At 39.1% G+C, this 23,533-nt stretch overlaps 1 protein-coding gene across 1 annotated transcript in view; it reads right to left on the bottom strand.

The window, feature by feature from the left end:
* Positions 1-18,051, bottom strand: part of ROR2 (receptor tyrosine kinase like orphan receptor 2) — a 151,427-nt gene extending 133,376 nt beyond the window's left edge. The window contains exon 1 of the mRNA XM_032096680.1: positions 17,724-18,051. Coding sequence (XP_031952571.1) covers positions 17,724-18,036 — 313 coding nt within the window. The 5' untranslated portion in view covers positions 18,037-18,051. The remainder of the gene's footprint in view (positions 1-17,723) is intronic.
* Positions 18,052-23,533: the final 5,482 nt, after the last annotated feature.

The raw sequence follows: 23,533 nt of genomic DNA, 5'->3' as shown, positions 1-23,533 counted from the left end.
TTGAAAGTTTGAATTATTGAAAAAATACTATCCTTTAAAACAGGAAAAAAAAAAGACCAGGAGCAAGACATAGACCAGATGGTGTGGGAGACAAATCAAAACAGCACCAGGGTTATTAAATTGCATCCACTTGGAACTATTAACTGGCCAAGAATCAGCAAGACAGGTTTCCAAGTGAGCCTGAATATTCAAGGCTAAAATCCAGGGCCTAGCTGCAAAAGATAATTGCAAAATCAGTATCAAAACTGTAAATACACAAGAAAAAAAAATATTTTGTGTTTAATTTATGTGCTTGTCACAGTTACAACAGTATATTGGAACTGAGCCATCTTTCTGATGGGAGAATATGAATGCTGACTCCCAAAAATATTCTTCCTGTACATGGTGTGTCATGATAGGTGTAAAAGCCATAAAAAGATACTTTTAAAAGCATATGCTTTTTCCAAAGAAAGATGCAGAACTGCACAACTTTACACACTGTCTGCTGATCACAGAAAAAGGGGGAAAGAAAACTCTTCTGAAAGGCTGAGGACTAGAGCAATAAACCCGAAAACATTTTCAAATTTGTCAGAGAAACAGAAGAGCTAGGAAGGCATTTACCAAAATTATATTAGGAAAATATAATGAGAGCTCAGATTCTGCAGGACAAGGGCAATTAAAAAGAGCAGTTGTTTAAACAGAAAGTTTAAACAACAAAATGTTCTTGAGGCCAGACATCTCTTTTATCAACTCTTTTTCAAATGTAGTTAAAGTATACAAGGTAAAAAATCACGCATTGCCTGCTAAAGGGAAAGGGCTTAGGTCAGGTATTATCAGTAATTACAGCTATATAACCTCATCTTCAAAGCAGTAAACGATGAGGATCTCCACTCCCCACTGACTCAGATTATCATTCCTATTATGCATAGAGAGAGAAATTAAAGTGCTCGTGGCAACCTGAGGCTGTCTAGGCAGTCCTCATGCAATCAACCATTACAGGTTAAAATTTGACTCATACTTCTTTTAATTCAACAGATGATTCTTGCAAGGTCAGAAAAAAAGGAAATATGAAAGACACTGTAAAGCAGGACTGCCAAGAGAAATGAAAAATGCTTTAGTGAAATCTGTTTTTTCTTTGGTGACTTAACTTAAATGGCAGAGTAGTCACAGAAATGTTAGCCCTGCTTTGAGTGAGGCCTTGATCCCACGAGGAATTGAGGTCCTTTCCAACCCTAATTATCTCAAAATAGTGCATATTTCCACTTCTTTTTTCTATTCAGTGTCTAGCCTAACTAATGTTCAATTCTTTTAATTTCCTGTCATTCCTTGCCCTATTAGATTTGGTCATCAGTCCATCTCGTAACCAAACATCAGTCTCTTCAGGGTGACCACACTGTAAATTCAGTCTGTCAAGAAAAATCCCACACATGACCATTGGCTTGACTGTATTTGACAGCTCCAGCACTCTCAGAAAGCCTTCCCTCAATAAAAATACAGGGATCAACTTGAAGATAAGCAAACTGCTGTAAATTAAAGCAGATTTATAAGCAAAATTTCCAGTGACACTGTTCCAGTGAGATAAGTGGTAAAATCAATAGGAACAGGACAGTACACTACTAAACTAAACTATAAAAAAAAATACTTAGGCAAATGAAAATTGTCAAACATCAGAGCAGACTACACTTCATTTATATACACTTCTACATATACAAAAATATACACATCTATTAATATATCTACCAAGATAGCACAAATTAGAGGCATAAAGTAAAATTTTTAAACTTTCTTTCATTTTAACCAGTTTGCCTTCAGAAAGAATCCCTAGCCTATTAGTAGTCTAAAATATCCCACCTTTCTGATTTACCCTTGGGGGAAAAAAAGCCAAAGCAAATAATGAATGGTATAAACTGTAATCAAGCAATCCAAACAACATCATTCAGCCATCATTTAACTAAAAGTTAATAAAAAGGGAAAAACAAAAGAAAACAAAAACAAGAGATATCTTGAAATCCAATAGGAAGCAATTGCAAAGACATGCAAAATCGCAAGACTAAATAATTTCCTGTATTTTGGTAAGAGTTAAGAGGAATGTTGCTATTTACAACTATAACAACTATAATGTTTCAAGGGAAGGACAGTTTGCTTGAACACAGACATTTGCCTGAAACATATTCAAGACCTAGAAACATCATCAGTCAAGTCTAAGACAGTCTAAATTTGTTTAATAACATACTCACTGTAACTTCACTGACTGCAACAGAATCGTGCCATTTTACTACACCTGAAGATAAGCGTTACATTTTTTTATAGTATTACTTTGTAGCTAGCATTAGCCTCTGCATTTTACAATCATATAAAAAAGAATAAAGGATGAGGGGCAAAAAAGTAACTGCAGACAAAATGCCCTGGCAGTGTTTGATTTTCCTGCGGTCAGCAGTATCTTAAAGTTCACTTTGAGAAAAGGAACTGTTCAACCACTTCCATTAAAGATGTGTAGTTGCTCCTGTAAAATAAAATGGAGGAAAAAAAAAACCAAAAACAAGTAACAGCAACAACAAACAAACCAGTTGTTGTAAGCAAGCTTTTTCCACAGCAGCAATGTCTGGATGACATTTTGGCTTTCTGGTCCCAAAAAAACTCTCCACTACTCAGTTTCTTCTTTCAGATCAATCCCTTCTCCTATGCCTACAAGAATTTCAGTGTCTTCTGAGGCCTGGAAGTCAGTCCTCCACAAAAAGACTTTAAAAGCTTGCTATCTATTGAGTGATTGATGGCATATAGAATAATTATTAATGGAAATCTAGTAGGTCAAGTACTTTGACTTCATCTTTGTGAAGAAGGAAGCTGGAACTGCCATTAAAATAAAAATGCTTTGACAAATTTTCTTTTTTCATATTCCCCAAATTATTTCAAGAACTATCACAGGAGCTTTCTATTCACTGATATCAATTAGAAAAATACAAATTTTCTCGAAATATATACTAGAAATGTAAGTCGCAATGACTCCATAAGTCAATTATAAAATTGTTCACGTACTTTTCCCTATCTCCTAATAAATCCATTTTTGCAAGAGATTATGTTAGATTCAGTCACTTTAGAACAGCTGTTGATTTCCGTCCAATTATGAAATGCCTAGTTTTCTCCTATACTTCCTGTTTTAAAACCAGACTTTTATATGTCTCTTTACAATTCTGGTTGATAATAACTTTTTCATGACACTGCTTGTTCATAAAACTTGTTAAGTTTTTGCCATTTATGCTGTGTTATCTGTTCCCTCCTTTTAACAAGTAATCATTCAGAATGAACCACAGAAATTAGTCAAAGTTACTTAAACACAGTAGGGTACATGTATGCCAGGATATGTAAATGCAGTGAGAGCTTAAATTTTATATTTCATTGGATAAAAATGTAAGCAAGCTAGTTACTCAACTACTTGAATCCAAATCAACAACAGGAAATCTCTTACCTAGAGCTTTTATTTCAGCATTTTGATCTTTTATTTTCTCTTCACAGACTTTTCCCAGGTTTTCCATTAAACATCATATTAAGTAAATGCACAATCATGTCTGGTGCCACGTGTGCATGGACACACTGTACAGAAACTTTCTCACACTAAAACTTCTCTGCTCTCAGCATACTTTCCTTCTGCCTCATTTTTCTCATAAACAAGACTATCTCACTTTCTTGTGTAATTTAAAAATTAAATAGCCTTCGTTAATTTGTTTGCCTTGGCAACAGGAGTTTCAGAAAGTATTACCGAATCTACAAAACAAGATACCACCAAAATCTATGACCGTGTCAGTGAAATGAGACTCCCTGTTCCATTTTAGATGCTGAACAGTAATGGGTGCAGAAGTAACACAAAAATGCCTATCTGGCAAGTGAAATGATTTTCAGTTCAAACTTTATAAAGATATACTATGACCATTTAAGTCTGACTTTTTGTTTTTTAAAATCTTTTATTCAGGTAAAAAAAAATTAACACTTTATGTTCACAAGAGAATATTGTTTCTTACAGTATTAAAAACTCATTATTACCCCTATCAAAGAGGTGTAAATGCTACCTTAATTAATAAACTTTAATTATTTATTTTATACAAAAGCTAGGGACTGCTTCCAGAACAGCACTGCTCCTCATGCAATTCATAATGCCATTACATGAGAGACAAATGAATTCCTTCATCTTTCTGGAAGATAACTGGTTTAGAAGTAAAATAAAATGGAAAATGTGCTCATGAAACCAGGTCTTTTAAAGTTCATCCCAGCAGACAGCTGTTTGGGGGAGAAATGGCGGAACAGTCTATAGATTTTTACACAAACAGTTTTGTGGGATCTTAGGTATGAACAAGTCATAGTTCACATATTTCCTTCACCAACCAGTCTCATGGAGACACAGACAAGTTTGTCTTTAGATGGTTCAGGTTCACTCATTGTTTTCCAGTTCAACAAAACCTTACAGTAAACTATAAACCATCTTACTAAAAAAACACACATTAGTCAGGAAATCAAATCTTCATGAAGACTTATTTTCATTCAGATGTATAATCATACAAATGAAAAAATAAGAATGGAGACTAAAGCAACTAGTCTATTCTACACCACACTCTACAAAGGTCTGCCTACCCAGATCAAGCCAGAAATAGGGACTCCATAGAAATGGTTTTTCACGTAAATTAAATACAAGGAAAGTTAAGTTTCTGAGAATCCAATCAAAACCATTTCCCATGGAGCTGAGGTGGCACTCTACAGCTAATGAAACAGAGCCAATGAGTTAGTGATGTAAATCACTAATTATTCACTTATTATGTAAGTGCTAGTCTATATTTATTGCAAAATTCAATACATCAAAAATCATGCCTGCTATAGTATCAACTAAAGAGAGAAGTGCTCACATACGATTTTTTTAGTAAACATGAGAGACACAAACTACTGCTGCTTCAATAGACATAAATGAAATACCAAACAATATTGTTTTCAAAACTTTTTATGGTGAAGCTCATACAGAATTCCTTTTAAAATAACTGCATTTACCTTGCATGTCCGGGAAACACCTGGAACATGAATATTTCTACTGCTTGCACCTTCAAAACTATGGCTGTAATCATGTTAAACACCAATTAAAACTATGCAGAAATGAGGGAAACATCTGCTGATAATACTGTTACACGACAGACAAAACAATCCCAAGCAAATATCACAAATACCAGCTTCAAATACTTAAAAGGATTTAGCACAGTATTTGATAAGCCAGTCAAATGAGCCTTGAGAACCAAAAAACTGAGCTCAGGAACATGTTCTTAGTCTTTAGCTGTGTTTTACAGTCTGCACATAATACAAAAGTATTAACTTGGTTTCTAAATCAAAAAATTCCCTTCCTTGGATAGCTACTTACAATATTAATTTATATGAAATGCTTTTTCTATAGCAGAGGTCAAATTACCGGAGTTTTGAGCAGTTCCAGACACTCTACATATTTAGGAGGTTACTAAAAGATTAAAATTGTTGCAGTCAACTTTGACATAATTTGAACTGCTTTATTTGCTAATTAAACAGCATTTTGCCCCACTCTAGAGACTAAATTCACCGCAGAGAATTCTTACCACTTCATAACTATACTGTTAACAGCTAAACTATGACCTAGATAAGACACTTCATCATGAAAACAGAACATTAAATCAACTAAACTTATTTTTGTTAAGGCAGCAAAACAAACTGTAGCCTTTTCAGAAGGGAGGAGAACCCTAATGGTGAAGAGAATGATGACTAATTGTATAAATGAAAGTATTGGCTTTTTTCTCTTGGGACTCAGGAAAGATCCTTTCCAAATTATGGTTTTAAATTAAAGACAGTTGGAAGTCTCAAATCTTGTCCCTTTTGGACATATATCCAAATCCTTAAACCACCACATACTTTCTAAAAACTTGGCAGTCTCTGCACAGAAAAGCCCAGGACTGACCCAGCTGACTCAGAATTACCAAAGAGAGCGGTTTCATCAGTTCAAAGGGACAAAGAAAGAAAGCAAGGAGAGAAAGGAAACAGGGAAAAGAAAGGGGGAGAGAAAGGAAAGGGGGGAATGAAAAGAAAGGTGGAAAGAAAGGAAAGGGGAGGAAAGAAAGAATAAAAAGGGTAAGGGGAAACCAATCCCCACACTAGGAAAAAACACCAAAGAGTGGGGGAAAAACCCACAAACAGTTTTTATACATTAAACATGTGCAACAGTAAAGGATGTAATAATTTTCACTATTTCACAAGTTTGGTTTTTGGCATGCAGAAAAACAAAGCATGTTTTTTTCCTAAACAAGCAGAGTCCATTATTCTTTTACACTATTAAGGCTCCCAAAGGGTCAGAACCTGTAGATGGTAAAATGGCTTCTCAAGCAACATGAGTTATGAGGGAGGATGCTAACTGCTCAGTCACCATCTCTTTGGAGGCACTTTTCCTACCTGCTGTCCAGGAACTTTTTTTTCCAGACAACTAGGAACAGCCACTGTGGATCACTGAAATACTTTCTATCATTAGTAGGAAACCATAACATGTCTGTGAATTCCTAAGATCTAAAGTGCTACTCAGTGGGTGAAGAATTAGTCAGAAAGAAAACAATCAAACAACAAAACACCCAAGTGTCACAAGGAAACATGCTGTAGGGAAAAAGGTTAAATTAGAAAATAAAATGAAGGAAGATGGGATGATGTGAGCCACAGGAAATGAGGAGAACCCTGTACAGACAATGACAAGTACACCTACTTACTCTTACATCATTTCTACAGTTTTAAAACCGTAACTTATTTCACAGACGCATTAATGCTTAAAAATTAATTTTTATCATATGCTTCAAAAGCTAGAGTAGTTTTAGTTAATTGCCTTGGTCTTGCAACATGCAACTACTCACTCAATACGGGACTTTGAAGAGTAAAATGTAGGAATACATTACCCAGTCTGAGATTAAAGGGTGTAATTTTAATCCATGAAATTGACACAGACATGATATTAAGACTCAGAGAGAGAACTGTCATTTGCAAAGTTTTCTATGAGCTTTATCTGAACTCAGAAAAAAAAAATCAGTCTCTGAAAATAGGCAGGTGTGAACTCTCTGCCTTTGAAACTGATGAATCTGGTACAATATGAAAATATATCTTACCAGAGCTATAGAAACAAAAGTTACAGAAAGGCAGGTTATTTAAGAAGAAGCCAGAGAAGCAGAGTCTTACGCATGTCACAAGGGTTTCTGCTGAGGGAAGTTTAGCTCCTGAGGACCATAACATGACATCTAAGATGCTGTATGGAATGAGAGCCTGAAGTCACTAGTGGGGAGGGAACTGCCCCCTATGACATTCTCATAGGTGAAACATGACATTTTGTATAGTGGCAAATGACAGCTCCTTAGAAAACCATTAGAGTTAAGTCTCAGTGAATTTGTGGAGCTTCACAAGTTTCAGTGCTATGGATATCTGCCTTACTGAACTCCACAGGCAACACCATGCTCTTAGGTGTTGCAAACATTCTGGTCTTAGCAAATGGAATCAAACACCAGTAAAAAATAGTATGGAGAGGGTGGGAACAAAGATGGGCAACAGAGTGAAGACAGGCAGAAAGTTTCCTGCTTAAACCATTTCACTGGTACCAAACTGGGGCTTAGCAACAATTCTTTGTGGAAGATCTGGAGTGGATCAGAACTTGAGCAAGGCTATCCTGCCACAAAACAGTCAGACTTCAATCAGGGAAATAAAAACGTCATCTGGTAAATATAGGAAACAATCATCTTCCTTCAGCTTGACAATCATCTTCCTTCAGCTTGTCTTGGTACAGCGTGGACTAGAATACACCGGTTTTGGTTAGCACAGTTGAAGAAAGATGTTTTGGAGAAGGTCCAGTAGAGAAGAATGAGCACAACCACAAGATTCAGAAAACATGATGTAAGAGGAAAGGCTGAGAAAACAGTAATGGTGAAGGGGGTGTTGAAAGAGAGATATCTACAAGGAGACAGGAAAATTTTTGAGAAGTATTTGTGTCAAAGTTTGAGGATCTATTTCAGAAGCCACAAAAATAAAATCAAGCACAATTGCAAGAGGTAGAGGAATAAATTGTAACAGTAAATAATGCACTTGGATTGCAATCAAGTGTAAGTAAGCACTAAGTCTGCATGCCTGCCAGTGGAAGTCACTGCATCTCTGCTCCTGTCACCTCTGAGAATGGGCTATGCCAGCTAAAGTTGATTCTGTCTTGAAGAACAAATAATCCAACCTCTCAAGGTCCTTTTAGATCCCTTTTTTCCCCAGTCATACTGTGGTTACAGAAGACCTTGATCTTCCAGAAAATATAACAGAGGTAAAGACACTTGAACAATTTCTACAGAGCCTAACACCACAGTAAACCACAGAGGTTTGATTTTTCTCTATTTCTAGAAATGATAAATCACATGCCAGTCTGACTTAGTACAAGTAAAGATGACATTACAAATATTTCACTGATCACTAAGGCCTTGTATGCAGGAAGAAAATACTGCATCTAGTTTACTCTTCAGTTTCACACTGAGTTAAGACTTTCTAATAATTGCCTCTGTAATAAATGTGAGATAGTATTTTCCAGGTTTTGTAATTCTGAAAATATGCTATAAATTAACACCTTAGTTTTTGCAGTCCTTTCCTGCGTAAACACATAATCCTCAAGTTCCAGAATCAAAGCTGCTCCTGACTTTAAATTTGGCCTTTGGATTACAGATTGGTATAACTTCTGAAACCTGTCTTTCCTAACTCTGCATGCTCTTGTCATTGATTAGCATGATCCTCTTCAAAGCATTTTTTACATGTGATATGTTCTTAGATAACACACTAGTAAAAATAAGCATATTTTTCTCAAGAGCAACATTATCCAAAAGCTCTCTAGACATAAAACTTGAAAGAAACGTGGTAGGGTTTTTTCTGTTACTTTGAAAACCACAGTATCATGAACTTTGTAACAGTTTCTCTGCTATCTCTGTTAGAGAAGATACTTCTGAATCATATTTCTACACTGACACAGAGAGAAAAAGATAAATGTGAGATCAGCTTTAGAAAAACAGGTTGAATTACTATCCATAATTTCAGATATAAATATCCAAATTCACTGAGTTTGCAAAACCAAGTATAAAGAACAGACTCACCCTTTCAAGGTATTTTTTTAAGTACTGCTTCTGGTCTGGCTGGAAATACTTTCTACAAAAATCAATTTGTTGTATTAAATTGTTTCCAGGCAGAGCTATGAAGCACAGCTATTTTTAAAATTAAAACAACAGCAGATATGTTTTTCTCATGTAGGTTTGGTTCAGATCCTGTTCAAGCTTGCAATTTTATCTACGTATTACCACTTCTCCCTTTGTAAGGTATTCTGGTCTACCATGAAAGGAGTCATCATTAACCACCACTATAACTACAATTTTTAAAACATTTTTTTTATGTTTAAGCTCATTCTTCAACTACTGAGTTCCTAGGGCACCATAAATAATTTTAATTTCCCACTCCCCAAAAAAGGAAATTCTTATATGAACATAAGCTTCTGGTTTCCCTGTCGTAGACTCCTCCCCTTTTTTCTTTTCAACTTGATGAGAGAAATGTTTCACATTAACTCAAAAGCAGCATGATTTGTATTTCTCCACAGGAAGTTGTAAGATTTAAAAGAGTAATTACTGATAGATGCTACAAGATCCTTGGTATTTTCAACTTAAAGAATACTCAGAAAGCTTTGATAGATCTTTAGAATCTTCACAAAACTTGCATTCTGTCCATTTCCTTGTTTACTGTACTGAAAAGATTCCCTTGTTTTATTAAGACATTTAATTTCAAAGATCATTTATTCTTACTTGCAATGAAAAACTCAGTGGACTCCTAAAATGCAGCTTAAGTAGCAACTGCTGAAGATCCAACAGTTCTAACACAAAGACAAATGGCTAAGACGATTTGTGGTGAGAATCTGAAAACTAAACACCTGTTTGCAGACTAGACTTTTGAGGCAGGTGAGAATTTTCTTATTTAAACTGCACAGGTTCATCTTCACTCTGCAGAATCCAAACCTTAGACAGTCATCAATTACAATTATATTGTGGAAGTGTCTCTACATTTTCTAGCCCACAAAATTATGTTAATATTTTTGCATATATGATTTTCTCTCTCCAAGAATACAGTCCCATGGCAATTTAAGCTGCTCTGCCAGGGCTGCCATGTGCTCCTCCTCCCAGCCATCCATCTTCTCTTCCCCACACCAATTCTGGTGGTCCATGGTACTGGAGGTAAGCCAATTCAAGGACCAGGCCAGAACAGCGCTGGATTCTGCAGGGTTAATTTTTGTCCAGTCAGCTCTCTGATATACAGTTTCCATAGTTTTGCATTACTTGAAAAATATATGTCAGGGCAGCACATGTTAAGAGGACAATTTATTTTAAAAATGCTCCTCTAGTTTGTCAGCAAAATCTGAAAGCAGCACATATTTAGAATCAGAACAGAACCATTAATGCCTGAAATAAAAGAGTACAGATGATATTACATTGGGGTTCTCTGTCTGCAGCCTTCACTTGCCTATTTATGCTTTTGGATTTTTAAGAAGGGATAAATTTTATTATAGATAGAAACATTGCTGCAACCTTACTAGCTCTAGTATTATTATTGGCTTTATCTATAACACAATTCTGCTGTGTCATTTTTCTAAACAAGAAACAAGCATAGCAAAACTATTATTTATCTCCCAGAATACAAGCTTTTTCATTTTAAGGATAAAAAATCTCAGCATTCTCTTTGCATACTATAACTTCCTTCTAAATTTTATGATCATGAACAAGGCAGAAAATTTTATACATTGTTGAGGCATCTTAAGCTTTCAAGCAGTTCTATTTATTATTGGTTCATACAAGAGATTGACAGGACCTACTCTAAAGTCACTCAGCTGCAGTAGTCCAAGACTATCAAGTAACACTCTTTTTCTTTTTTTTTTCCCATTTTCTTATTTTCTGACCTTGCTCTATTCAAAAATACTTTTGATGTACTCATGGGAGTAATTTCTCATGCAAACCCAGGCAAACTGAATTAATGTTTCTAGAACAGTCCTTCTTGGCTTTTTTCTTCCAGAGAGCTTCTTATACAACAAGACCTTTGCTTGTTCTGCCTCCAAAGAGAAGAACAAACAAGCAAGGTCCCACAACAACTTCATCTGATCTAAGGTGGCACTGCTGTGCCTCAGACCTCCTGTCCCTCAATGTGCAGCCCCCTCTGCCAGCACTGGCTGTCCCACAGACAATTACAGTTTTATCATACCACTCTCACATGGACCTTCTGTACCAGTTTCAGATTATTATTTCTTTATTAGAAAAGTTAGAGATACAACACCCATCTATTCTGTTGTAGACATGGAAGAAAGCAATCTTCTCCATTTGTGCAGCAGTCTGCCACTCTCATTAGTCTGTCTTTGGTAGAGCTCTTTGATTCCTCTTTTACACTTATATACAATAAATTTTTGGTTTTTTGTTTGTTTGTTTACAATTCATTTGACTTAGGAGAGTTTTTCTGACTAGTAGTAATTAAGTTTATTATTTTCAACCCTAATTTTTATACTTAAAGACACAGGAATAACATTCTTCCTGTCTTTTGTGGTACATTATCTGTTCTCTATCTACACAATAATTGAATATGTGACTGTGCTATTGCTTTGATAAAGAATTAATCCATTGATAGCTTCATTTATGATTCAACTAGACAGTTGTGTAGACTGTTTTGAAAAGTAAGCCTTCAGAATTCTAGAACTCTTACAGAATTTACCTCTTCTTTATACAACCAGTCAAGTCATTCTTCTTATCTAGACAATACCATGGGGGAAAAAAATAATGTTAATGTGTTAAACTATAAAAAGCAAGGAAAACCATTTATAGAAACTATTTCACCTTGAAAACATACTCACCAGATGACGTGTTAAATGAACACCCTAGAGCAGTTCTGATGAAGACAAGTGGCAAGTGATGAAGACAAGTAATCTGGAGTTACAGAATTAAATGTTTATTCTGTTCATATAAAAGGAAGTCCAACAAAGCAATTACAAGACAGAAATCTAAGTTCAGTAGAGGTTTCACAGGTATGACAATATACACAAGGGGTCTTTTTGTTCAAGAAAGAATACTGAACTTGTTTGTTGCTGTCTTAAGAAAATCACATCTGAATAGAAATTTCAAATCCAAAAGGTATGTTAGACATGTGAAACTGATGGATTGCTCAGGGACAAAATGCCAAATGGGGATCCAATCTAATTTCCTGATTCAGCTACTCACACCTTGAAACCAAACTCTGGGAAACCGTGATCCCCAATATTTCCCCACTCATTTCACTTTGCTGCTCCTGCAAGCAGTACCCAGACAAATTATCTTCCTTCTCCTTCAGCAAAAATCATTAGAGTGGAAGAAAAAAATGCCTTATCTCTTGTGCTAATTCTCTGTCCATGTATTCTTTCATTTTTTCTCTATGACTACTTTCCAGCAGAGCCAGCTTGCTGATTTAACTAAATAAACTGGGAGCTGCAGGTGTCTGTGAAACTACGCCCTCACCAACCACACACAGCCTTTAGGAGAGCCTTTAATGAACTCTGCTCTAGACTCAGAGCAACAGGCACGTGAAACCACACTCATCCTTTAAATACCTCCTACAGAATCAGTAATAAAGGTGATACCCTTCCCCTCCCTCAGCTACTCTGTATCGCTCTCCTTCACTCGCCTTCAAAGACAGGCACACATTACAGCAAAAACAGAAGGCATCAATAGACATGAGGGCTAATTCAATCAGCACAGGAGGAGTTATGTTCCCTTTGCTTCCTGAAGCAGCACACACTACTGATACATGTCCATAATGGCGCATGGAGATACACACAAACTGATTCAACACCAGCTCAGAAGGATGGAACTGTATGTAGGATACCTATACTGGGTCTTCAATGTTGGTGGAATTCATCTACTTATGCCCATCACAGTAAGAGTGCACTACTTGGTGAAATATATTTCTATAGTGATTTCTTGTTCTCACTGATACTACAATGCAGATTGGTTTGTGTTCTTAAATGAAAGCTTTTGTCCCCTGCCATCTAAAACACAAAGTCACAATTTATAACTAAGAGATCGCCTTTTGACTTTTTGAAAAGTATGGTTTATGGCCTGGAAAGTCATGTACAGAAATTTTTAGTTTTAAAAAAAGATCACAAGCTGGCATCACTTGGAAGAGGAAGTCCTTTCCCGAGCTGGCCGAGGAGGACAAACAGATGTCAAAAGAAAAAGCTGGGTTGTGAGTCAAGTCTGTGGAAAACATCAGCAAAACTATCTAGCAGGATGCTGCAAATGAATATTGGTGTATGGCAAAGTCCCAGAAAAAGTAAATGCAAGAACCCGGTAAGGGACATTTCACTACTTATGCGTTTAGAAAAAAACCAAGAGAAAAGACAATAATTTAAGCAAAATCCATGCTTGTCCCGAATGATTACTAGAAATGCTGTAGTAGTCTTTAGTGGAGCAACAACTAAAAGCAGGATTAACAAACAATGCATCTTCTTTCAGTGCAACAAAATCCTGTCGTTCCTTTTCTTTGAAGAGTTAACTACTTTGTAGTCACTGGATTAGAAGACTTGAGTGCTTGCATGCTTTCCAGACATGCTGAGCCTAATGACAACTTCCTTTATAAAGCAACAGCCTCACAATGAATAAACAAACTTAAATAGCAAACCATTCTTTGCACAGAGAACATAGTGACAGATGCTATAAATTAGATGGAATACTGTAAGTAGCATTTCTTCCTTCTGAGCAACCACACAAGGCAACAGAGAACATCTATAAAAGGAGTTATTATTTTTAAAAAAATGAAAGTTTGCTTAATATTTTTCTTTGTCTGCAATGTTAAAAAAAAATAAATACAAAGAGACCTTTAAAATAAATTCTCTCAGTCAGAAGTATGATTAAAAGCTTGAGATGCTGACTGCTTCTAAAAGACATTTTTATTGAATATAAAATAGAAATTTAAGACACTGAAAATAAGCCATGAAAAGGACTCCACAAGTCCTTTAATTAGTGGTCAAACATATTCCCATGTCAATGACAGTTCTGAAAGCTATTCACACCTTAGACAAAGTGCAGTGAGTTTAGAAAAAAGATCAGCTTCTCTGCAAACAACTGAAAACTCACTAAACAGGATTAATTTGCTTCATCTCTCATGTGGTCCTCTTCTTCCAGCATCTTGCATTTCTATGCTGTTTACAGCAACAAAATGATTAAGGAAATAAGTGCAATTCCATTACAAATCCTTAATTTAATCAAGACACTCAAGGGGAAAAAAAATCCAGTGCCAACTCTTGACCCAATGATAAACTTCATCACTAAACTAACAATTTAATTAACGCTAGAAAGGGTTTGATTAAGATTTGACCTAAAAATAGTTAATGTGGGCAATATCATTTATTAAAAGCTATCTGAAAACTCCTTGTACTCAAAGATGTACTGACTTTTATCAGATGACCTGTGTAAAATTTCCAGAGCCGAATCTCTTTTATTAAAGTCAGAATGGAGCTACAGCTAAGTCTTATGCAACTTTTGAGATCAAAATATTTTATAACTTTTTGTAGTTAGACATTTAAAGACATTCAGAAGTAATCCATGCTTGTATTAGTTTCTCCACAAACACTGTACTCTCAGAAATTAGAGAGGTTTTCTCTTTATGAAGTTAGGTAGAAGCTTACAAACTTCAGGGCTTTCAAAATCACAGCCATGAGTTACCATTATGTTTTCATTCCCAGATATTGTGTCGACAGAGTTGTTGTGGTTCTGTTTTGTTTTTTTTTTTTTTTTGAACACTGCATTCTGCATACTTCTCAAGTCATGTGAGCATCAATTTCCAGTTGATTAAATGTCCTTTCCTATTTAATGGCAAGGGGGCAAAAGTCTGTAAGCCGAGTCCATTGTGCATCACCATTTTCAACAAATGACCATCCTCATTGCTGTTGCCTCTCACCTGGCCATATTCTAAAAGTGAACACTGGAAAGGCTGAAATAACATTTTCAAAAATAAACCTTTAAGTGAAATGTAGAGTAACAAATACTCTGTTTACCATTAAGCAAATCTAATTAAACAGAAGAATACCCCTCAACAATAGAAGTACACAAGTATTTATTGCTGTGATTATGGGCTCTCAACCACTGTGACACTTATTCAGAGAAGAAAATGGAGTCTCAAACTTCATGCCTATCGAAGTAGAGTGAATCCACGCTTTCTACAGGTGGTTGAGGCGATTATCACGAGCCTGTTTATGGGGAAGCTCTAAAATAAAAGGATAAACCCCAAACGCGCTTTTAATGGTAATTGATGATTTTATACTGCCTCCGAGAAGGTTGAAACTTGACATGTCTCCTGAAAGCATATACAAGTGGACGGAGCAGTACCATTGCCCACAAAAGAAGACGGAGGTACGCTGCCACACTCCCAGCGCTTTTTCGGCCCGTTTTCCCGGCGCCAGGCGCTCCACCCGTGGGCAGCTCCGCGCCCGGCCAGAGGTTCCCGGGAGCGTGCACTCCTCCACCCCCCGGGAAGCTGTGGGGAGGCTCTGGGAGGGCAGAGAGAGTCTGGCCGTGGCAGATGCACAAGCGTCGGTGTTCTCGGGCTGCACCGGAGGGTAAGGGAACGAACGAAAAAAGGAATGAAGAAAGGAAAGAAGCTCACGGGACACCGTGCACACCTCCCTCCTGCTGCATTCGGAAAACAGATCGAGCTGCTCAGGGTGAAGGGAATAAAGCGGGGCCGGGGACAGACGATCCGGCATCTCCTCTTACAACCGTCAGAGGACGAACGTCGTCCTCCCTGCGGCCCCGGGGGATCCCCGGAGCCCCGGACCCTGCAGGAGGGGCAGAGCAGCGGGGCAGCCTCTTCAAAGGGAGCAATAAAGGCTCTAGGAAAAATAAACGCAACGGGAACTGACCCCAAATCCGCGAGCTGTAACATGCCCGCCTCCTGCTCTCGCCCGGAAAGCTCCCAGACCTCTAGCTTTCTGCTGACCCTCTCCCTTCATGGTAAGGCAACAAATGGCAAGACCTCGGACCCCGGAGCTGAATAACAGGAAATAAAGGCATCTGTCACCTCCCGGGGAGAGCTAAACGGATTAGTGAAAGCAACAAAGGGAAGAAAAGGTCTTTCAAACGTGCAATTGATTAACAAGTCCCCTCTAATCTGCAGCATCACTGTTTTTCCTTAAAGACATCATCGGTCTCCTCCAGCACGTCGGTGCAATTAAGTTAAAGCTAGGAAAGGCGGGGGAGGAAGGCTCTGCCAACCCGCCGAGCTCCCGCACTGCCCGGTGAGGACAGAAGGGGAAGGAATACAAACATGGCATGGAAATGGTGCAGCCTTGTCATCTGTTCCCTCGGTCCCTGGGCAAGGAATCCCGGGAAGGACTTTGTGAGTAAGGTTTATCTGCTGCAGAGGGGGAGAGGGCAATTTTCCAGAGAACGGCTTCATGAAAGATCAAAGAGCTGGATCCGGCAGCTCCTACCTCGACGGTGCATTTCACATCCCAGAGAAAACGAAAACGTTAAGCCTCCCCTTTCCTGCCCTGAAAGCACCACACAACTTAGGCGTGAGCGGAGGAGGGAAATTTTTTTTAAAAAAAGAAAAAAAAATTATGCGGCTTCTTTTACAGGAACTGTGTCTTACACCATCGTGGCTTTCCAACCCTACACATTCCCTAAGGTCTCTGTAAATCACGGCGCTACCCTCGGAGATGTCGGACAAACTGGCATCTGTTCAGCAGCAGCGGCGCTGCTGCCACGGCGCCAGGTCAGATGTTAATAGGGACAGTTTGTTCAGCCCTAAAAACAATCGCGGAGCTCACTGAACCGCGCGCCCTAGTGTTTCCTGAGCCCAAAGTCTGACCTTCTCAGTCCCTGAGGGTCGGCCAGGTACACAGAGAAAATGGGACCCTCTAAAGCTCAAAAACACACAGAAAGAACCCCCGCCGAGCCTCCATGAGCTGCAAGCACGGCGGCTGCCTCCTCGCCCACTCAACTTTAATCCCCTCCTGGTTCCCGCTGAGATTCTGGCAACACTCAACGTCCCAAATAATAACACATTATTATAACCATTCCGAGGAGAGGGCTGGAGGGCGGGCAGAGTGAAGGAGGAGGCTCCACACATTGCTATCCACTCTCGGCAACAACAAAACCCCGAACTTTTCCTTTGTTTTCTCCTTCTTTCTCCCTTCACCCTGCCCCCCTCAGTGGCTACCAACCAGCCTCGGAGCGCTGAACCCGCCGAAAAGAGGCACGAAGATCCTGCCGCTAGAGTGGGGCAGAGGCGCCGGGATGCGCTCGGGGTAAAAGTTTTAGCTGCCCTCGCCTCCTGCCAACCCCCGCCCCCTTATAAAGAACACAGCATCAGGTTTCCATTGTGCCAAGAACCGGGGAAAAAAAATAAAAGAAAACAAAAAGGATGGCGTAAAGAAAGAGAGAAAGGAAGAAAGAAAAGAAAAATAAAAGAAAGCGGGAAAAGAAAAGAAAAGAGAAGAAAAGAGAAGAAAAGAAAAAAAAGAAAGATAGAAAGTAACCACCATGAACCACCACCTGGGGATGCTGGCGGCTCCGCCGGTCCCAAATGGATACGCGCAATTCTCCTAGGAACTGGAGCAGCTTCCCCTGCCTCCCCTTTCCCCACACACCCCTACTCGAAGAGCAGAGGCATCCTCCCCTCCAGCCGGGGGGCCCGCTCCTTACCTGCCGCGCGGAGGCAAAGGAGCGACGCGGCCGCCAGCAGGAGCAGGAGGCGGCCCGCCGCCCCCCGCCGTCCCGCCGCCGCCGCGGGGTCCATGCTGCCCGCCCGGCCGCCGCGGCACAGATCCCGCAGGTAGCCCGCAGGGAGCAGCGCCTGGGGCGGAGAGGGGTCCGGAGGCGCTGCCGCAAACTCGTCCCGGGCACCGCCGCGCCGGCCCTGCGCTCCTGCTAACGGACCGACCCCGACTGGGGGCGGAGGAAGCTGCGCTCCTTTCCCCTCCTCCTCCTCCTCCTCCGCCTCCTCCTTCCCCAGCATCCGAACGTCACCCGGGACCCGACACAGGGGAGGGGTGCGGCACCGAGGGGCGGACAGGACAAGGACAGTCCCTGCGCTCCGGCACCCTCTGCCGGGGGCAGCCGCCGGCCCCGGCCCCGGGCGAGGCCGCACACATTTTCCCTCCTCACTCGACGACCACCAGGAGCCAGCAGGACTTGGGCCCCCTCTGAAAGGCGAGTCCTGCTCCCAGAAGCCTCAGGAGCCTGCAATCTTCCTCACAAAAATCCCCAATGAAACAAAAAGAAGCGGGCGAAGGGCACATCGCCCAAAACCGCTACGGCTTTTCTCCTTTGCCTCCTTCCTTCTCGCTGCACAATCGAGGAGCTTTTGCACCCCTACAACGTTAAAAACAAGTTGATTGAACACAGTTTCTCCTGCTTCCAAAACGCACAGGGGCGTCAGCAGCGCAGCACGCGCTCCACCACAGCTGGGATCTCCTTTGCGCTCTACCGGTTCTCTCAGGATAGGGTGTCAAAAGTAAAGTTTGCTTTCTGTCTTCAGCAGGCAAAAATAATCTGCTCCCAGTAAAGTTTCAAAATATTTCCAAGTTATTTACTATCAGAAATAAGGGCATTCTGAGCATAATTTAAGTAAGCTTTTAAAATTAAATTTTTTAGGGTGGGGGGGGTGGGGAGGGAAGAAGGAGTTGTCTTGGTTTGGGTTTTCTTTGCAGTTCAAAGAAATCAGTATTTTAAGTTAATGCAGAACTGTCAGCAGGCTTCTTTTAACTACATCATATAAACTCCAAGAATACACTTCAGCCAATTAATTGCTGTGTTTTTAAAGTTATACTTTAACAGCATATTTAATTAGATGTCTTCTCTGCAAATACATTTCTACTGTTTCAGATTTCATTTCTAAAGATTTGATGCTGAGTAATGCTGAATACCTACAAATCCCTTTAAGTTCTTCTCCAAATCAAGCTCTAAATTCACAATAATTTTAGTGAAATTAATTTTCCATTAAATTTACTTCTTAATGCAAACAAAGGCAAACATTACAACATATTCTTTCTTCCTCATTTTGCGCCCTGTTTCTTTCCTCCCAAGTTTTCAGTTCCATCTTGAAAATTCTTCTGGCACCTAAGAATGACAAAGGGAGGTCCTGATCCCTCTTTGGCAGGAATGTAGAACTGACTGATTTCAGCCCCTTGCCATCACAACAACACATTTTAAAATCCCTTTCATAAACATATGAAACCTATGGTAAAAGCAGTGATGATACTTTTTATAAGCTCCACTCCTTGGATTAAAGTCTGCTCCAGATTTTGCCTCTTTGATAGTTAGGAACATACTCCTTATTTCCAGACTATATGTGCTCAGATCAGTTTATATTCCTTCTCTCTTGTGCCACTACTATCCTTCCCGCTTCCCCCCTCTATGGTATAAAATGACAGATTCACACCCCAGTCTTTATGTTGTTACCCTAAAAAACCCTAAATCTTTTAATTTCCTCTGAAATGATCAGTTATGTGTTTCCTGATCACCCTAATCCTTTTTCCTGCCACACTGAATATCCCTCATTCCTCCAAAATTTTGGGAGTCTGATTTAATCTTTCTCATGATGAGTGACTTGAGCTCGACATAGTAGTGGAGATTCTTTCTCTACCGAGCACTTTTAATTTCCTTGCTGTACTGAAAAGACTGATACATACTGGTGATTTACAGCACCTTGCCAGTTATAGGTATATTATGATGTCTTAGAAAATCTACTTCCCTCTTTCTTTATCATTTCCAGTGTATACCTAACAGCAGAGACCTGCATCAAAATTCTGACCTCACAAATCCACCCTACCCCCCTTTTCTGTATCTCAACTCATCAAGATCAGTTCCTTCTGCGCCTTCTTTTATTAAAATCACCTGTTGACTCTGCATCAACAGAAAATTTTGGTTGCACATTGATAAATAAAATCAGTGTCAAGAAATGTCCCCAGAAAACTAAAACAGAGACAAGTGTTATGACTTTTAAAACAAATTTGAGGTGGTTAAAAACTGCAGCAATTACCTGCCTAAAATGTTGCAAGTTCAAACTCTATGTTTCTCTGAAATTTGCAGCTGTGTTTCTTGCCTTCCAAACTTAATAGGAAATAAAAATATCTGCATAAATTAGTCTACATTTTGCATAATCATCCCAAGAAAAAATATTTTGGGTTTTTTTCTTATGCTCTCAAAGATCTCACAAAATAACTAGGATATCGATCCACTTTTTGCCTTTGGGAATAAATTAGCATTTGATAAAAAATTTTGGTTGTGAATCATTTTCCTGACTTAGGATGGGAAACTGGTTTTGTCATGAAGGTTAAATGACTAGGCCAAGTTAGCTGTTGAGAATTTAAGTCACCTTCATGCCCACAAAGTATTTTGTCACTAACCACAAAAACTGCTGTTCCATATTTCACATTGCAAGTGAAATCACTACAGTGAAGAAACCACAATACAAATTCTTTCTCTGTATTGTAGAAAAATATGTACAGCAAAGAAGCCTCAAACAACTGCACATTCAGGGCTGGTTCCCCCTATTCATGTAAGCCATTAGAGAGATCACTTGTGTTGTGCAACATATGGTCGCAAACTGTTTTGTCACTATTTGAGAAAGAGAAAGCTGTGCATGTATTTGTTTGCATGACCATATGGCATGTGCCTGATAGGAGCAGTTAAGAGCAATGGGCAAAGCTGGAATTCAGCCTGAAACTTCCTTGGGAATCCCTGACAGACTTTGGGCGGATTTCCTTTGCCATTTGTGTCTGCTTTCATAATAAATGTAGCAAAAGTGACTTTAAAGAAAGTGTAAGATTAAATGTGGTTCCAGTGGAGAATCTTAGTGTTTGTATAACTATCCTGCAAGCCTAGGTAAGTTTTAACTGGTACACTATCTTTAGTAAAAAAATTAATTCCCCAGCTGATCCTTTTATTCATGTGATGAAAGCAGCACAGAAAACATTACCTATATGTTTCCTGTTTTCAGGATCATCTCTTTGGCTTTTCTCTACAGTATTAAAATATATCACACAGGTTCCCGCTATGGGCCAAAACTGAGAAAAGGATTTGGGCATAAAACATAGGATTCAGACACTAAAGTCCAAATTTGTAATGCAAAAATGCACCTGTTTAGTCTTGAACATTCATTCTTAGCTGAATCCTGTTAGGTGTGGTCAGTCCCTTGTGTGATCAGTTATACATGTTCAGAACTACCCAGCCGAATGCTCACTTCCACAGAGATCCAGAAACTTTCCTGCCACAATGCTTGAGACTCTTGACAAACCATTCCTGATTCTGACCACCCATACAATGTTAGTCACTGTCTTCTGAAGAGCACATTTCAGGAGAAAACTGAGGTGATCATGCTCAGTGTTAAGTCTTGGCCCAGCAAATACCAGCCTAACCCATGGGGAGCTGGGCTCTCAACCTTTCTCAGCATCTAGGTCCTCAGGGAGTGACTTGATCACAATACACTGTGCAGAAGAGTGGGACACATTCTGCTCCACTTGCTGGAGCTGTGCCATTGTATGCAAACAAACTGGAGAGCTTGGGATGGAAGTGAGAAGGCACAAGGGGAAGTCTAGCTGGGTTACTCGGACACCGAGCATAGTGTAGGAATTTGATGAGACTGTTGGTCAGCTGATAAATGTGTTACAGTTAGTGTAACTCTGAACAAAAAGAAAATAGGTTTAGGGCAGCTGTTCAAATAAAGAACTGCATGTTCACGGTCTACCTGCACATTTCTGTGGTTTGTTGTTTTGTTAGGGGTTTTTTAATGAACACTGTAAATATTAAAATAATAATTAAAAAAAAAACCTGTTAAAAACACTCATTAGGAAACCTTTTCCTACAGAAAAAGCCATCAGGTTTTGATCCATGCTTTTAGACCAGTGTTTCTTATGCTTTAAATGTACATGATTTTGAGTGTGTGTGTGTATTAAAATAGTCACAATAAATATTTTTAAGGAGTATATTTCATTTTAAGGAAAATATTTCACCTCCAGAAGGTAAAACCCGCTTCTACACAGGCTCAGGAGCCATCTCCCTTCTTGCTTTTGTTTCCAGGTCAACACACACAAACATGTCAAGTAGTACCACTACAGGAGCCAACTGACCACAGAATAAACAAATCTGCAAGCATTCATACCATCAACACTCTTATTAAAAGAAGATCACCAAGGATATTTCTCATGCCTAGAACCACAGGAAACAATAAACAGAGTGTTTCAGTTGTTTCATAAGTTAGGATGCAGACAACATGCCCAAAACCAGAGCCAATTGCCCTAACTTGTAAAATCACACTCACCTGATGGTTTGAGCATCCTGCAGTGTCTTCAGACTGATGCACCCTACATCTTCTCCAGTCATAAAAACTGAAAGGGGGAAAAAGCTGCATCTCTCTCTTCTCTATCCACTATTTCTGCAAGTGAGACAATTATAGAATGACTTGTTGAAGATAAAAATTTGAATAGGGACTGGGATTTAGGTTTTCACCATATAAATTAAACAAGAACATGATGGTCTGATTTAATTTAATTTAGGACTCAATTACTCCTTGAAATTGTTATGATTACACTAAGGAGTGATCTTGGCATTTAGTCTCATGCTCAGAAAAATAAAACTGAGGTTCTTTTTTCATGCAGTTTTCATTATCATCTTGTTGGTTGTACTGAAATACTTACGCGTATTTATTTTTGTTGTTTATTTCAGCCATCCCATGTCACTAGCATGCTACAGTTTTGTAAATAGTGTGTGAACAATTAAAATTGTAGCTATTTGTGTAAACTCCAAGGCAAGATCTAGCTGTCAGATTGGAGCACCAATAATCAGACATTTGACTGACTGCAATGTAAAAAAAGGGGTGTCTATTCATCCTTAACACCCTAAGTTACTTGCAGAGTTCATGAAGAACTATGAATGTACCACCTAAGTTCGCAGTACTGGTATACTGTGCTAAATACTGCAGTTTACAAGGCAAGACCAAAAATACAACATTATGCCAGCGAGGCAGACACAACCATGTCAGCGGATCTGACAACGGAGATTGGAATACTGTGTAGGATAAAATGACAGTTCAATTTCAAAATGCGTCAGATTTTTGCAAGTCATTAGAAAGCTATATATTGTTTCGTTTTGAAAGATCATCTGGATGTGAAGGTGTCAAACAAACCCTGAACTGAACCAAGAATTTAAAAGTCAGCACCCAAGGGGTACTGACTATGGAGAGTGTTCTTTTGAGTGTTCTTTTGAATGTTCTTGATGTGCCTGTCAGTTCCTAAAAGACAGTTGTGGGGGAAGTTGGGAGAGAGAAAAGAATAAAAGATGAGGATTTTTTTTTTTTTTAATCAGTGTGGTCTGGGTTTGGGGGCATTTTTTTTGGTTTTGGTTTTTTTTTTTTTCTTTTTTTTTTTTGTTATTGGTTTGGTTTTTAAAGGTAGCCTTAGCTAGAGAACAGGCAGTCTTCAGGATTGGAACATGGAGGTTCAAGCCCACAAACA

Source organism: Corvus moneduloides, chromosome Z (genome assembly GCF_009650955.1).
Source record: "Corvus moneduloides isolate bCorMon1 chromosome Z, bCorMon1.pri, whole genome shotgun sequence".
NCBI classification, from domain to species: domain Eukaryota; kingdom Metazoa; phylum Chordata; class Aves; order Passeriformes; family Corvidae; genus Corvus; species Corvus moneduloides.
Note: the sequence above shows the minus strand (reverse complement) of the source record. Positions and strands in the feature narration are given on the sequence as shown.